General features: G+C 38.0%; 1 protein-coding gene across 8 annotated transcripts in view; it reads left to right on the top strand.

The window, feature by feature from the left end:
- Positions 1–17385, top strand: part of CTNND2 (catenin delta 2) — a 686661-nt gene that overhangs the window by 654809 nt on the left and 14467 nt on the right. For 7 of the 8 annotated variants that reach the window (XM_075084268.1, XM_075084265.1, XM_075084271.1 and 4 more), the window contains 2 exons: positions 259–384; positions 14329–14455. In XM_075084268.1, coding sequence (XP_074940369.1) covers positions 259–384; positions 14329–14455 — 253 coding nt within the window. The remainder of the gene's footprint in view (positions 1–258; positions 385–14328; positions 14456–17385) is intronic. The other variant, XM_075084267.1, reaches the window with a different exon arrangement.

Here is a 17385-nt window from a genome sequence, read left to right on the forward strand (position 1 = left end):
CATGAGCATATGTATTTTGCAGTGCAGATCTTTCAGCAGGGCTTAATTTATTTCTGTACAATTGGCAAGGCCTTTTTCAGATTAATATGTCACTCTTTTAGAAAAAGGATGGGTTAATTTAAGGTAAACCCCCCACTTTAATATAAAACTAGATTATCGTTATAGATAAGGCATTGTCTAGAGCCCATTTTTATATCAACTTTGAAAATGCAAATACCTGATTAATAAATGATTGACTGATTGATTGATTTATGGCAGTGGGCGGCCCCAAGCTTCAGTGTGACTGATGACAGAGGATTTTCACCAACCCACCACTCTGGGTCATGGCACGCTCAGCATACTCTCTCCCAGAGCCAAGAAACCAGAATCTATTCCCCAACCCAGGTATTCTGGCTGTCAGCTGACCAGTGTTGAATTGTTATATTTCATGCATACTGAGATTTGTACCCAGAAGAGTTCTACAGTAGACATTTGAATCAAAAGTAACAAAACCTTACTGGAGTATATATTTTAAAATGATAAAATTTAGTTTACTGAACCCTGTAGCTTCTAGATGGAAAGCGTCTCGCTTGACTTACCGAGAGCATTTCCATTCATTTCAGCCGAGTGAGGAAGATGTGCAGAGTTTTGCTCTCTCTGAGGACAGCATATACCAGAGAGAGGGGCAAGTGCATTACATTCAGTTCCCTGACAAGCTTTCTAGGCTTTCCGTAATCTCTTTTTTGATTGTCTGAACCTTTCTAACAGAAAGGCAGTTATTGATAAGCACTGTGCTGCAGTAGCAGATTAAATTTATCAAGCATTTCGCTTTCTTTTCTGACCCAATGGCACCTCTAAGGAAAAAGTAATAGCTGTGTAATTCAATAAGAAGATCCCGGGTAAACTAGGATATCTATAGAAAAATCAGAGAGTCCAGGAGTCAATTAAATTCTTAAAATGCTGATTTTCAAAATCTCTATTAATAAGAACAATGGAGATTTCCTTCACATATACAGTTGATGAGTATTAACATGACTGGGCATTTTTTTATTAGAGGCACTATTTAATTTTATGTACTAAAATTCCGTTTCCTTAACCAAGTGTAGTCCTTTGGTTTCCTCCTCCTAGTATTTTTTTCATAATAAAACATGACTGGCATTTTTGGAAAAAAAATATAATAAATTTTTAAAAACCACACTGTATAAACCTTTACATATATATGTCTGTGTATTATTTCTGATAAAATATGTAGAGAAAACAGGAATTAACATGTATTTGTTGGTCACACAGGACACAGTAGTTATGCTACTTCTTTTAGTTGGGTTTTTTTTTTTCTACTAAATTTGCCTGGAAGAGAGAAGACATCAGAGAAGATCTCATTTAAATACTTTAGACATAAGTATGTTTCAAGGTTAGGGTAAATCCTTTTAATCTTTAGCTAACGGGAATATGATATTTGAAACGCCCAACATTTCATCATCTGATATACAGCATTACTTTCTTTTGTTAATCAGGAATTAAGCAAATTCCTAAATTGATTTTTAAAAAAAAAGGAAGTGTGGAAATTTTCTCTGGAATTAACATATTCAAGCCTTTTTAAAGCATCACCTGAGTAATTTTGTAAGATAGAGATTCCATAACAAATATACAAAAAAAACTATAGTCTTCAAATATATAATTTCTCTCTCTTTTTTTCTTTCTGTTCAGTCTTTCTTGCCTAAAAACATGTTATTCACATTTAAGTGAGCATTTTAAATGTGGCTTTTTATCAAATGGCAACCTTGTTAAATACTTAATCATGAAATTGTCATTGGTTTCAGTACCAGAGAAAAAGTTGGTATTACTGATTTTTTTGTGACTGTGTTGAATTATTATTAATTCTACATTTTATGTTGTGTATTAGTTTCCAGTGTTCATGTAAGACAGGTTTGCCTTTCCCAATGCATGTGCAAATATGAAGTATTTCTTCATTAAAGCAAAGGCGTATTTTCTGTTCTGCAGGAAATAACAGGTAGTAGTAGCTGCAGTCCAAAGAATAATCTGTTAACCCTTTCACATTCTTCCTTAGAGACACAAAGCTTCTTCAGCGAGGAATGATGCTTTAGTCTGAAATTTTTTCTTTTTACCTTGATGCTACTTTTTCCAACGCAGTTAGGACTAGGCTGCATCACTGTATAGTATAAAGTTACCATTTAACATACCTCCTCTTTTGATTGCATATGCCCTTGCAGGGACTGTTTTTTTAAGAAGAATTCAAAACTTTGTCAAGTAAATTTTGACATTTGTGGCTTTCTCATTGCCAGCTGCCTGCTTAAATAATATCCTGTTTGTCTGTGCAATAGGAATTTACATATCGTGAGCAAAATCATGAAGCCTAAAGAGGAAATTGTGCAAATAAATTGAGCTGAGCTATACTGGTAAAAACTTTGGCATATGCAGAAGTATTCAGAAGTATTCACACATGGAAAAATGGCATATAAATTGTTCTTGAATTAAATAAAAAAAAAAAAGAGGTGGGAGAGGGATTCTCAGCATTTGGCATAACACAAATCTATTAAGTGTCTTCAACTAGCTGTATTATCATTCTAAATTATTTGGCTAGTTTTAAGAACAATTTAGAAAATAAGATTATCTAAAACATTACAAAATGTTAAGTCAGACTGAATGTTTTTCCAATTTTAATACAAATAATTATCATTTCACTTGTGCAATCAAGCAGATTGTGCTCTGATTTTCCTAGCTTTCCATCATATCAAGGAATATTTTTCCTAGTTCCTTTCAATGCCCTTTGTGTTTATTAACAGTACCAGACAATACTAGAAAGAGAAGGGATTGCTGATATGTTGTTACAATTTTCTTTGTATTTTACATGGCCTAAAGAAGGTAGAAAATCTTTTGGAATCCAAAATATTGATGTTCTTACCTCTATGACAATGACAACACATGATGAAGCACCAAAAGTCATGTTTCTGCATCAACTGTTAGAGGGAGATGTTTTCAAATGTTTTATGCTTCTGAATTCCATCACGTTTAGTATATAATAGACTTTTTTTTAATCATTTAGCATATTACATAGTTAAATTCTTTGTGATACTCTAGTCCAAGTTCTATTTACTGTGCAGTATCACCTACATTCCTTTAGTCATGTTTAGTTATCTCAGTATTTATATGTTTCTTTCTAAAGCATTTTCCATGTTTGCTATTGTATTTAAAATATTGGCAGTAATCTGAGATATGGTCTGCACTGAACTGAAGATTCAATACTGTCTATAGTATTTTCATGAGAACAGTCCTATATGGCTGAAGCGAGATCTTGCCCATCCTTACACTGTTTTGGTGCGGGGTTTTTTACTGAATAGTGTCCAAAAAAAATCAGATGTGATGACCAAGCTCAATTAAAGCCAAATTAATCACCCCACTCCTTTCAAATACTTGTATGTCTGTGTGATGACATATCAGCTTTTTTGCTGGTGAATATCTATATGTGCATATACGTATAGGTATGCATGAATATGGGTGTGTGTAGAAGATGCTGCCTTAAAGCATGATGTCTGAGCAAATAGAGCTTGGGAATACCTAAAGGAATAAACCTTAATGGTTTGAGCTACAAGCTTAGAAAGTATCTGCAGCTATGCTTGACTATTGCTTTTCCCATGAGGGCCTTAAAGGCATGATAGCGCTTTTCTTTAACATTCAACATTGTAGCAAGAGGTAATTCAACAACCAGACTTAGCAATAATTCTTCTACATCATCTGTAAGAGGTGTGTGGAAGCTGACAACATTCTCATCCAAAACCTACTAGACTCAAGAGGTGCTAAACAAATAAGAAAAGAATGAAAATTTGTCCAAACAGTTCTCTAGGATAAGCCATACACATAAATTATTCTAAAGCATCCTTAACATTGATAGTGAGTCTCGTGGTAAGCTGTAGCTGACTTATGTGGGAACCACTAGGTTTTTTTCACTTGAAAACCCAAGTCCATTTTAAGGTTACTAAGTACAGATTTAGAAGAGAGAAATTTAATCTCATAGTTGTGTAAAGTCTGTCTCTAAAGTACTCCACCTTTTGAACTTTTCTGAAGACAAGAAAATTTAAAATGCAGCCCAGGAGTCAGTATCTTTGACTTTGAGCCTTCTTTCTGAAGGGAATTGTATAACTGAAGTTTCTGAAATATCCTTAGGGTAGAGATACGAGTAGGCATCCAGAATCTGGAGGGTTATGTATAAGTGGAAGGTCACATCTACAGAATTTTTCTTCTCAAAAGTACGGTTTCTCAGAATAAGATTGGATTTTAATATTTGAATACAAAGTAGATACCTAAGAAAATCATCTGCATGCCTTTTGGGACTGGGAACATTTTTAGTCCACTGAAATAATGTATTAAAATTTTTAAAACAAATAAAAATAACATTAATTAATGGCAAACAGAGTTTAGCTGGATTCAGATGTACAATACTGAAAAGAATCCAGAAGTCATTCTAAAGGTCTTCAGAAGTCTTTTAAAGACACATGCTAAGAGAAACCATTTTTAATTCATGTCAATCTTGTCTCCAAAATTCATTCAAGGAACATGATCTCTACCATTCAGAACTAAATATTATTTTTCATTAACCTCTGTGCTTGATGTTTGACACCTAGGTTCAGACCCAGATAAAAGCACATGTGTGGTAAAGAGTGTGGGTGAGAAACTCGGTTTCTCCAAGAAAACGTGAACCGGTATGTTCGATGGCTGCTTATAGTTTTGCAAATTAATCAGATCAGTAGAACTTTTACTAGGAGTAATAGCATACGCAAGAAGCACAGAGGGGATGGAAATGAAATTATATTTATTACTATGGTAATCAAAGCTTGTTTTCTTTTCAGAGGTGAACAGTCTAGCTGTGATGGTCCGATGCATAACACCGGGCATCTTTTGCTGATGCTTCTGTGTGTTGCTGTACTTCCACTATCATCATCCTCGTTCTTCTGTGTCCTATAAGGCGATTAAAAGTGTTTGTGCGTGGCCAGTACATGAAAACTCAATCAGAGTTCAATGAAATATTAAGCTTATTCATCAATATCCTACTTTCTGTTCTTTGATGTTCTACTTGATCTAATAATGAGTGGGGAAAAAATTTCTAGGAAGTTCTCATTTCTTCCCTCTTCTCTTCCTAAAACTGCTAAGAGAATTCAAAAATGGCCTAAATATGTCTGCCATTTCAGACTTGGAGAAAGGAACCTTGTATTTTGGAAGGAGTCTCTTTTGTAGTATGTGTGCTTTGTTCTGAATTAGTTTACTTCATTTATTAGTGGATGCTGTTTGTCTTGATAAAAGAGCTATAGCTTCTTCCTGCAGAAAGTAAAAATTAAAACTTTCACTGGCGGTTTCTAAATTGTTTCTGTTACATTCAGTTTTACAAAGTGCTTTTAGAGAAAGTTGTTTTTCCTCTAAAATGAGTTGTATGGTTTGGTGCAATAGCATGTTCCTGTTTGAGTTAACCATACTAAAGGCTGTGCTGCTACTCAACGAGACCTGGACAGGCTGGAGAGCTGGGCTGAGGGGAACCTCATGAAATTCAGCAAAAGCAAGTGCAAGGTCCTGCACCTGGGGAGGAACAGCTCCATCCACCGGTACAGGTTGGGGGCTGACCTGCTGGAAAGTGGCTCTGCTGAGAGGACCTGGGAGTGCTGGTGGACAGCAAGTTGACCCTGAGCCAGCACTGTGCCCTTGTGGCCAAGGCGGCCAATGGTATCCTGGGCTGCATTAAAAGGAGTGTAGCCAGCAGGTCGAGGGAGGTTATCCTACCCCTCTGCTCTGCCCTAGTGAATCTGCATTTGGAGCACTCTGTCCAGTTCTGAGCTCCCCAGTTAGAGAAGGACAGGGAACTGCTTGAGCAACTCCAGCAAAGAGCTACCAAGACGATCAGGGGACTGGAACATCATCCTTGTGAGGAAAGGCTGAGACTTGGATTTGTTCAGCCTGGACAAGAGAAGACTGAGGGGGGATCTTGTCAATACTTATAAATATCTGAAGGATGGGTGTCGGAAGGATGGGACTAGACTTTTCAGTGGTGCCCCATGACAGGACCAGGGGCAATGGGCACAAGTTGGAACACAGGAAGTTCCACCTCAATATGAGAATAAACTTCTTTCCTGTGCGGGTGCCAGAGCAGTGGCACAGGCTGCCCAGGGAGGCTGTGGAATCTCCTTCCCTGGAGACATTCAAAACCCCCCTGGACGCGTTCCTGTGCCCCCTGCTCTGGGTGTGCCTGCTCAAGCAGGGGGGTTGGACAAGATGATCTCCAGAGGTCCCTTCCAACCCCTGCCATTCTGTGATTCTGTCATTCTGTGAAAGCTCTTTTTTAACGAATCAAGAACTCTTAAAGGTATTTCAGTAAAAAAGAATATGCATTTCTTGTTATTAATGTCTCTGTGTGTTGGTAAACTACATGTTCAAAGCAGCATATCCTTAAAACTCATACAGCTTGGCAATAATCACTGGGATCTCTAACTCTATAGTTTAAGTGTATTTATGCAAGAACTTTTGATCTAAAACAAAGGACAGCATGAGTTTATCTAGTGATTTTTCCAAGCAGGTGCTGATTCCTCATTTGTCAGGCAGCTACATATTTGAATAAAATCATCCCCAGTTTTCAACTACAGTGCCGCTCTTCAGGAAGCACAAAGTCCTATTGGCTCTTGATCACAGTCAGTCTATCAGTCCTGCCACATTCTTCACCATAAGAGACAACGGTGCAAATTTTATTCTGATAATGATTTTTTTTTTTCATTTTTTATGTTCACAAGTAAAATAGAAGAGTTTTATTATGTGGATTTTCTGGTTTAATGTATGCAAAGTAAGAGTAAGAGGTTCTGATTAATTTCTAGTCTTTATAAGGACAGTAGGCTTAAGAAACTGACCCTGGCCATAAAGTAGTATTTGTCTGACCCCCAAGATTTTGTGGCCAAGAACCAGAGTTTGCATTTCTAGGGCATAAACATGTTAAGATAGGTGAAATTGCATTACTGAAATGAAAATGACTATGTATGTCAAAAATTATTGTAAACACTTTCTTGGATGCAAAGGGTTTTTGTGCATACATGGTACAAGCAAAAATAGTTCTTTGTGATTCTAAAAATTTAAATTATAGCTTACATGCTTTATGCAGAGGATAACAGGAGAATAACAGAAATTCTAGCTAAATACTGCCTTCATTTCCTCTAAAATATATTAAAACAATTTTATTTCTGTATAAGAGGGAAAGTAATGCTTTGAAAAATGAATTTATTTCATTTTATTGCAGTGTTTTGAAGGGTTTATTATTTAGCTGCATGTAACCTCAGCAAAATGAAAAATGAACTCTGCTATATCTGAAGTCTTGTCCTTCATGCTTTGCCTCACATATGATTCTCTTTTTTTATAGCTATTTTATTCATCAGATTAGGTCTTGTCATCTTCACCGCTCACACAACAGGAAATCAATAATTAATTATGGATAGGTAAAGCAATGCCTCAGTGATTTCCTGAAACGTCCCAGAGTTGCACTATATAAAACAACCGGGGATAGTTACCTAGCTGTTTCTCACTTGGATAGATTTGGCAAGTAATTAACATATCTCTCCCTTATCATGTGTCTCTTCATAGCCACAAGCAAGGGATGAGATGTAAAGTTACACTAGAAGGTATGTGATTAGAAGATTATAACTCTGCACCCAAAAAAAAAAAACATTTGGAAAAGAGAAAACTGGCCAAGGCCATCTGTGGTATTTTGAAAGAAAAAAGTTGGGTGATACTCTCAGAAGAGTATAGTACATCAGGCTGTGCGATGTCAAGAGAAAACCAGGGAGAGATAATATTCCAAATGATTTTGGGGTGGAATGCTGGCAATAGGGGAATACAGGCTTTGCTTTCAGAGAAGCTGAGATGGAGGCTGGGAGGTATGCGCCTTGTTCCAAAAAGAGTGAGTTTAACCACTGATTCTGAAAATGTCACTTTAAAGAGCCTACAGAAAACTTAATAATCCTCATCCAGTGCCAGACGGTCTTGCTGTGGTTAATGACTGTCCGACTAGGAGCCCTTCTTTAAGCCTCGTGCTGCCCTAAATATGTATTTCTCTTTCAGCTTCTTAAGCAATTGAACTTCTGCTGTGTCTGGGATGAAGAAACAGTCGCTTATAAGTAAAAGCCATTTGTACATTGAAATTCAGAGTAAAAAGGAGAGAAGTGCTGAGGTCAAGCCCACTGCACATCATAAGAAAGGAGACTAAAGCGGTGTGTCTGTATCGCACTAGATTTATTCAGAATAGATCATAAAGCAGATCAATGCCCAGGAATTCTCTGCTGGTTTTGAGTTTTCCTGGAAACAACACAAACAAATTCAGAAAGGACAATCCTTTCAGGAATCATTTACTGATAATAGGATTGGATTTGGCACAGTAAATTCAAAGGAAAAAATGGAAGAACACCTTTATTTTTAATATAGATCATTGATCTAAAACTGGTTGTTCTGGTTTTAAAGAGTGTTTCCAGAGTTGCTGAAGTTGTAAGGATTTAGTTGAAATCCCTCTTCCAAAGTGAATACACTTCAATACAAAGGCAGGAGCTTTGTTTACAGAACAGTCATCTCTCCATCCCTCCTTCAGCAGCTGACATTTCCTTGTCAGCTACCTTGGTGGCATGTGGGGAGCAGTCCTGCTACGAAACTGAATATTCAGGTGGCTCCGCTGCCATGGGGCTGGCAGAGGGAGAGAAGTCAGGCTCAGTATCTCTGTTGAGAAGCACTGGGAAATTTATTTATTCTTCATCTTGTATTAAAATAATACGATCCCAGGTTAGAAAGCCTAATGATAAGTGTGGTGGTTGGTGAACATTTAAACCACATTATTTCAAAAATCCCATTTACAAGCTCTGTGAGATACCTATATGTATCACTCCAACCTCGTTACCATTTCAGATTTCTCACCGCAGTCAAGTCACGCACGTAACTTTCATATGTCGATGTATGTAGATAATCTGATCCAGTTCTAATTTCTGTTATGTCTTATTAGCATCATGACAACAAATCCCCAGTGAAGAGTTGCCCAGACCTGTGTAAGTCTGATGAGCCTTGACTTAATTCACATCAGATTTATCTTTTACTCTAGACAGTGTCACACAGGTGCACACCAGTCAGGATGTTTCATTTAACCTGACAGCAGAGCTTCAGCTTGCGAAAGAACTAACATCAGCAACTCAGAGCAACGTCTGGCTGAGTTTCAAAGCGAGTAGATCCTATGTTATGTACTTACAGGCACTTTGCCTTGTTGCTGTATCACCTACTTTGAACATCGTGGTAGGTCTAGTTACTGATTACTGCAAGTGGCTGCCTATCAAAACTTCACTTTTCCACAGCTTATTACCGTTATAGAACCAGTTATTATTACATTTAATTCCTGGAACCAGTAAAATGCTGGCTTATAGGTAAGGAAGTAGGATAACAATACCAGTCTAGTCCTGTATGCTTCAAGTCATTTGGAAGAATGTCTATTAAATCAAGTCACAAGAGGATCAGGCCTGAAGCAAGAAGTAGCATGCTGGAGAGTTTGTAAACTTGGGGGGGGGCAGGGTGCAACGTTCTCTGTAGTTCCTCAGGTTTTAGCTGTTTCATTATTGGATTTGTTGCATTTTTGTTTCTTTTCCCTAGTGGGATTTCTCTCCTTCCAAGAAGTTGCTCTCTTTCTTCCTGACAATGTTAGGACATCAGTGGGCAAGAGTCAGGGCAGACTACGCTCTTCAGCACTGAGAGTTACTGATGTGCATGCAGCCACTGTACAGTTTTTCTAAACCACTCTCAGTGCTTTTTAACTCAGTGTCTTCTTAGCACCTAATCAGCATAATCAGTCAGAGGGGAGGCCTTGGTTTTATTTTTCCTGTGTGGCTGTTAGCCCATGAGCTGATGTGGTCTTTCTTTCTGACTGGATGCCATAAGGCCATCCCAGCTGGGCACCACACCGAGGCTGCCAATGTCAGTGCTTCTCCCCAGTGCTGCCACACATTGTTTGGCCACGTTTTATCTGGTCCCCTCTCTTTCCTCTCTCGTCAGTGAATTCTTCAGGCAGGAACTCCAGTTTCCCATTGTGTCAGAATGGAGTCAGTTCCCATCAGGGCTTAATTTCATTCAGTCCTCTTACTGTACTGCAAGTGATAAAACGGTGTGTCTGATATCACCCACCTCTGCAAATCATCTCCTCAAGTCAAGGAGTCTGCTAACAGAGAGGTCTGAAAATTTAAAATTCTTGCAAACACAATGAAAAATTGCTTTCTCTTTTCCCCTACGTTTTAAACACAAAAAGAATAATGTGGAAAACCCAAATTATATTTTCCTAACGTGCAATAGGTGTTTGGCACAGTAAGTTTACTCACCCTGGCAAAATAATTAGTTCCTATGGGCCTGAAGAAAACTACTTATTTTCAAAATAACTTAAAGCTGAGCAGATGGACAAAGGACCCGTTCACTCCTGAAGCCTGGTAGAAAGTGAGCAGTGAGACTACAATATCACTTTGGTTTTCTACAGTGGCTATCCAGCCCCCAACCCAAATCTAATCCCTGCAGCTTTCCCAGGAATGAATCATCAGAAACATGTCACTGCCAATCAAGCTTTAGTGTTTGGACTTTATGGAGTATAATCGAGGGAGAATACATATATTCATTATAGTCAAAATAGAGAGAAATACTGTGTAGAAGATACCTTGGAAGAGACAATAAGAACGTATAATGGTACTTCTGTACTCTGGTGGTTCTGTGCCCTCCTGTAGTGTGCCGTTGCCACCTATTAATTAATGGCTGCCAGTTAAAGTGCATCCATTCTGTAACAGAATTGCATTGCATTTCTTTCCAATTTGTCAGATCTTTTTGTCTTACCCTTCCTCTCCTAGATCACGTTTGTGGCTGGTAAATTGGTTTCTGAAATGCAGTCTCACACCCTTTGCTTTTGAGTTATCTTTCTTCTCTGCAGGACACTGCTATATACTGTACCTTTAAGTACCCAAATCAATTTAATTAAATTTCATTACAGGCACTAGAGCTGAAACAAACTAATGAAAGCAGCCATCACGTCAGGTGGTATTTATCTCGGTATTAAATTGAAAATACTCCCTTTAGGCTCTTAAAAATTAGTTTCAATATTTAACACTAATAGCTTTTGGAGTTGTTGATGGGGATGGTTTTAATGAATTTGTTACAAACTGTTTACCTTTCCAAGGGAAGAAGCTTGTTCCTTGCGGCAGAGGAGAGCTAAAGATAGATGACTTAAAAGTATTTGGGTTTTGAAATACTGTGAGGTCTGGGAGCTGCCTGTAACGCTGTTGAGAAACACCGTGAAGGTTGTTGTACAGTGATAGCAATATGCCTTTAGTCAAAAGTGATGCCGAGTCACCACAATACTTGTGTTAGAGTTTATTGTTTGCCTGACTTGTTTTATTGAGCTAATCAGGCTTGCAGACTTGGAAGTTTGTAGCAGATTTTATTTGAAGACCTCATTATAGGCACTACTCTCAGCAGAGAGAAAAATGAGAATTTTCAGGGAGGGGAAGGAGGAAAAACATCTGCCACACAGAAGAATGCTATTGTCAGCATCCCAGCTACAGCTGGATTGTGCTCCCTCACTGTTGAGACACCTTGCAGTGCTGTCTCTGAGGAAGCAGTGTTGACAGACTACCTGTTGATATTCTGCAGAACAAAACTGGTGACACGCACTATTCCTGTAGAGTCTGTGGGACTGTTCAGATAACAGGGATTTGTTTCATCCGCTTCCCATCAGAGCCAGGGTCCAGGTATTAATGTAAACAATGCAGATGGAATAGACAACAGGAAGAAGGGTTTAGGGGAAGAATTAGGTCACTTTTTTCTGACACACACGCCAGGGATTTATTTGAGGGAAGCAGGAGTGCAAAAGGACAGTGTACCTGGTCATGCATGCATCCAGATCCACGAATCTGGAAGCATTTTTTACTTGCACTATCTAAGCGTGGCTGATGTCTCCTCCTTCTGCAGGCAGACAGTAATAAATAGTCTATTCTTTCTCCTTTTATCAGATCTAGAGTCTGTGCTCTTGGTATCTTCCTCTTCAGCGGTCTGTTTAAAAGAAAATAAATGATCAGAAAACTATTACAGAGCGAATTATAGAGTCACCTTTCTGGTAAGAACTTCTGACCCCAGAGAAGGAGGAAGAAGGGAATCATTTTTCTTCAGCAGGATAAAGGCATGGGCTTCTCACACATTTACTACTTCATTTTTATAGCAGAGAAATCACAGTGCAAGTTAACAGGAGATGTAAAAATAATGCCAAGTATGTTATTTACAGTCTTGATGCTTGGGTAAGATTATTGGAGTTAAGCTATTCATTATAACTATAAACTATTAGTTATTTTCAAATATATGTATGTATTATATATACATATTATATACATATATATTTAAAAGTGTCTAATAATTTCCAGTTTGATTTGGCATTAATGTGTTAGGGCTTTACAGATGTTTTAGTCTGCATTCTTGTTGATCCCCCCTCTAGGTTGGAGGATGAAGCTTGTGTAGAAGCTGCTTGTTGGAAATGAAAGGCTGGATATAGAAACTTTTAGGTTAAGCAAGCAGCATTAAAGATTAACTGTTTCTTTTTTCAAGTTGCTCTTACTATTTTTTATTATTTAACTGTTTCTCTTACTTATATTTTCTTATATGGCTATCAAGAAATGTCAGGTGTGGTTCAGTGAAGTGTCCTAAATATGAGTGACCTCTGTGGATGAAGGCTCACTATCGACTCTAGGGAAAGTCATGACTTGACTGTGAAGGCTATGGCCCAGACTTCACTCTTCCTTTTGTTTTCCTTTGAAATTACAACTGAGACACATGCATGTTTATAGAACTGCGTTATGTAAGGAGTACAGACATTCAGAATGTGTAGTTAGGTGTCACATCTGTCTACCCTCATTTACTTAGAACATTTCCCTCTGCATCAAGTACAAGCATCTTCCTTTCTTGTGCTGTTTTTCAAAAGAGAAAGTGTCACACTCTTGCTGAGTTCTCTTTCTTAAAAGTTTAGTGGAAGAGGGATTTGCAGGCCATTTTCTCTTGGAGTTGCGTGAGCGAGGTGCCTGTGGTTTCTGTGGAGGGAACAAAGATGCCTTGGGCAAAGGCAGGGGGTGGGATTCAGGGTTGGATGCCTGCAGTAGCCTGAGGTAGGGCATGGGAATATTCTTTACTGCCCCAACAGAGAATTATTTTTCTGTAAGCAAGAGGAAAATTCCAGTTGTTTTTTGGTAATATGATATTGTGTTTGTTTTTATTCAGTGTTTCTTTGCAAAAATTTTGTTTAGCGCCATGCCAGGTGCTTGACTCGATTTCCTCTGAGCTCAGCAGAAAGAAGGCATTTTTAAAAGGTTTGTGCCTTCAGTGCAAGACTGGTAAAACTGTGTTACTGATTTGGATTTAACATTAAGCAGTACTAAAGACAGGTAAAATCTATCAATACTTTAAGACATTTGAAATACTGTCATTTAATAAGAGCACTAGAAAAAGTCAATTTAGTCTCTTCATTATACTTTCAAACTATTTTTAATATCCTTTTAAAAGTGTAAAGTACATTATTTTGGATTATTGCATTATATTATGCTACACGAGCAAAACATGAATTATTAAAACTCTCCTTTTTTATTTCTGAACTGGCTGGTTTTGGTGTTTGTATTACTTTGTTTCTTTTTTTTTTTAAATACATCACCATTACCACAGTTTTAAATAGAACACTTAGAATTCCTTTCTGTCATGTTGGAGAAAAGTGCAATGAGGAAAATGCTTTGATTCTTTTTCCCTTGTGTGAACAAATGGGCGGTTAATACAACTAGAATATAGATACCCCAAATAGTTACAATAATTCTGATAACCCTGAATTTTCCCTATCTCCTTACTCCAAAAATTCCTTATAAGATAGAAATGACTTAAAGCAGAAACGGATTTTCACAGTTAAAAGCAAGCAGTCTTCCCATTTGGAATATTTTCATAACCAGAACGCTGTTTGCAATGTGAAAATAGAGGCATGGAAAAAACCAGAACTATTAAACAAATAGCCTAAAAAGTTGTTCACTGTTTTCATAACTTGACTCTTTCTGAAATGTGTTATTTTACAGAACTTTCTGCATTTTAATTTTTCTCCTGATGTGTCAGTACAGACAGCATGTCATAATCTGCGCCGCTAAGAATATTTGCCACCCAGTAGCAGGAAAATATAGTAGCCCACTTGTGGGTATGTAGTGAACACTAGAGGAAAATACTCTGTACTGAAAATGGAAAACCGTATAGCGTTTTCATTGACTGCTGTTGCAATGTTTGATATTGCAGGACGGATGGTCGCAGTATCACTTTGTAGCCTCATCTTCAACAATAGAAAGGGATCGGCAAAGACCGTACTCTTCATCACGCACGCCCTCCATCTCTCCCGTGCGCATGTCTCCTAACAACCGCTCAGGTATGACAAGGCTTTCAGGACTGAAGTAAAGACAGAGATAATCCGCCAGTGTAATTTCCCTTCTTTAAGCAATGCCACTGGCATCCAGATTTATTGTTAACAATGGTGGAAGGGCACAAAATACATTCTTTACTCCTACCTGAATTACCTTTTTATTATTTTTTATTATTACTGAATTGTATTTTTATTAACACCTTGCAAAGTTTTACAGCAGAAAGAATATTTCATAACTTTTTGTTATGAATTCTCATGCAGTGTTTTCCTGATTGGGGTTACCGGACTAGATCTCAGGGCAGTGGCATCCATTTGTAGCATGAGGAAATTTGGTTACTCACTTTGCTAGTCATGAAGACTGCTATGTTGTTTATGACTACTCTGCACACTTAGCAGAAGGTGAAGGATCCACGTTATTTTTTTGTCAGCTTTCATTCTGGTTATATGTGTATGTAAGTGTGCATACACACGCATACGTAAGATTCACAGAAGACTAACTACAGGTCTTCACGTATCATTGACGGCATATTTACGCCAGCTATCATTAATTCTGTATACAATGAATTAATATAAGTATCTCAACTTATGCCACAGTGTTAATTAATTTTTCTATTCAGAACTCTGGGCATTTTCCACTCAGCTTATTCTAAGGTAGAACATACCTTGGTTAGATAAAACCATTCCCAGTGCAAATCTAAGACAAACAGAGTAGAACAGTCAGCCTTTCAATGTGCTTTTTCCTACTTGTTCAATCAAATCCTGTCATTCATAGGTATACCAAGAGTTTAGATTTAAAATTGGCCAAACTGATTATTGCCGTCAGCATTATGCCATAGTTTTGTTTTTAAGGAAGTTGTTCTGTTAATCAGCTAGAAGCTGCATCTTAGTCCTGCAGAACAACCACTGAGGAAATTTTTAAATGTAGGCGGAAGTACAGTGAGAGCTGCTATTCAGTTTTCAAAAACTGTCATTACACAAGTCCGTAAAAGGCTCTTGTTCCTTTTTTTCTTCTCCAAAATCTCATTTTGACTGTAAGTGCAAGACACTTGAAATGCCTGGCCCTGAGATCTTAGTTCTGTCTCTTGACAGAACTGTCTCCTCACTTGTGTTACTTTGTTGCTTGAGGAATGTACTTAAAGAAACTTTGGATTAAATCTTACTGCCATCATCAGTTATCATAAGACTGGAAGAGGACAAGTATAGTGGCCATTTCTGAAGGAAGAGGAGCCCATGTAATTAAAGACCAATCAGCTCAACTTCATTCTGTAAAATTGCTGGAACAAATAATCACAATCTGAGCACCTCAAAGACAGCAGGAACATAAGATATTGCTTAAATCTAGAAGCATCTATTCCTACGTAGTAGTATAAGTTACTGTCTGTCTGGTAGTATCCATATTAACTCCAAACTTTGGTTCGATACAATTTGTTCTTATAAAACCCACCTGAGTTCCTGCTGCAACATACTTAAATCACTTTGTGGAAAGAAGAGTCAGTAAATGAAATCTAATCAGTAGGACTCTTTCACACAAGATTTTTATAGGCGAGCTAGGGCAAGCTAACAAACAGTCCAGAGAATGTCACGTGCAGTAAATACAAAACTGACTGAAAATCGTTTGCAAAGAGTGGGTATTGCTTGTTGCCAAAATGGAAGAGTGCTTTGCTTGGAGGTTTGCCTTGGGTCCAGTACTCTCCGGTGGTTTCATGAATGACACAGATAATATACAAAGAATGCCTGTTACCTTTGCAGGTGACATAAACCTGGGAGGAACTCGTGTAACTTGAAGGGCACTACTGGATCTCAGAGTGATCTTGAGAAACTGGAGATACTGTCCAGAGGAAAAAAAAGATCCAGTTCTTTTCAAATAAATTGTAAGGAGAATATCTGGCTAGACAAAAGCTCTTTAGAAAATATTTAGGTATTTTTGTCAGTTGCAAACATGAATCAGGAGACGGAGAAATCAGGATATGAGGACACGGTGAATGGACTGTAATTATTTAACTCGAATAGGAGAGATACAAGATGGGGGCAGTGGGCAGAGGTACGCATCAAGTATTCAAGCATGTAACAGCCAGCTGTGAAGAGGAACAGCATGAACTTTCTCTACTTTCATAGCAGACAAATAGAAATAACGAGCAGCAAGGAGTCAGGCTAGGCATCAGGGAACTGTAGGGAAACAAAGCACTGGAACAGACTGCTTGGAGCAGTTATGTGGTCTCTGTCATTAGAGATCTTCAGTTTTAGATGAAAATCTGTCAAGAATTATTTTGGTATACTGGATACTACCTTGGGGTAAAGAGTTGAAGTAAATGAACTCGTATGTCCCATCCATCCCTAGGACTTGGTGATAAGATGCTTTAACTAGCGTAGAGAGCTCTGTCTTCTGTGTCCTTTAAGAATAGGAGCAGAAAGCCTTGATATCACTCTTCAGTCTAATGTCAACCAATAATTTTATGTCTGCTTCCAGTAACAAGTCAGAAAGAGGGCACTTCTGGATTTTAACACTTACCACAAAGCTGTTGTTGTCACAGGGGAAGAGAGAGAGAATTTCCACAGAGAACAGAGAGATGGTTTTGTCTTTATCAGTCAATTTTGTTCAAAACACCAGAGTGCTTAAAAGCATTACTAGAGTATGTGAAACAAAATACATCCCTGTGTTAGCAGCTTTTTTAGGGTTTGCATTCTGGTTTGTTCCCTATTAGACTCAAGTTGCTGTTAGCTGATTTGGCAATTGTTGTGGTTTAGCTGGCAACTCAGCCCCACCCAGCCGCTCATCCGCTCCGTGACCGGCGCGATGGGAAGAGAATCAGAAGGGTAAAAGTGAGAAAGCTCATGGGTTGAGATAAGAACAGTTTAATAAATAAGATAAAACAATAATAACAACAACAATAATGATGCAATTAAAAGGAAAATAACAAGAGAGGCAAAACCCAAGG

The sequence above is a fragment of the Phalacrocorax aristotelis genome, chromosome 2 (assembly GCF_949628215.1).
Source record: "Phalacrocorax aristotelis chromosome 2, bGulAri2.1, whole genome shotgun sequence".
In the NCBI taxonomy this organism is placed as follows: domain Eukaryota; kingdom Metazoa; phylum Chordata; class Aves; order Suliformes; family Phalacrocoracidae; genus Phalacrocorax; species Phalacrocorax aristotelis.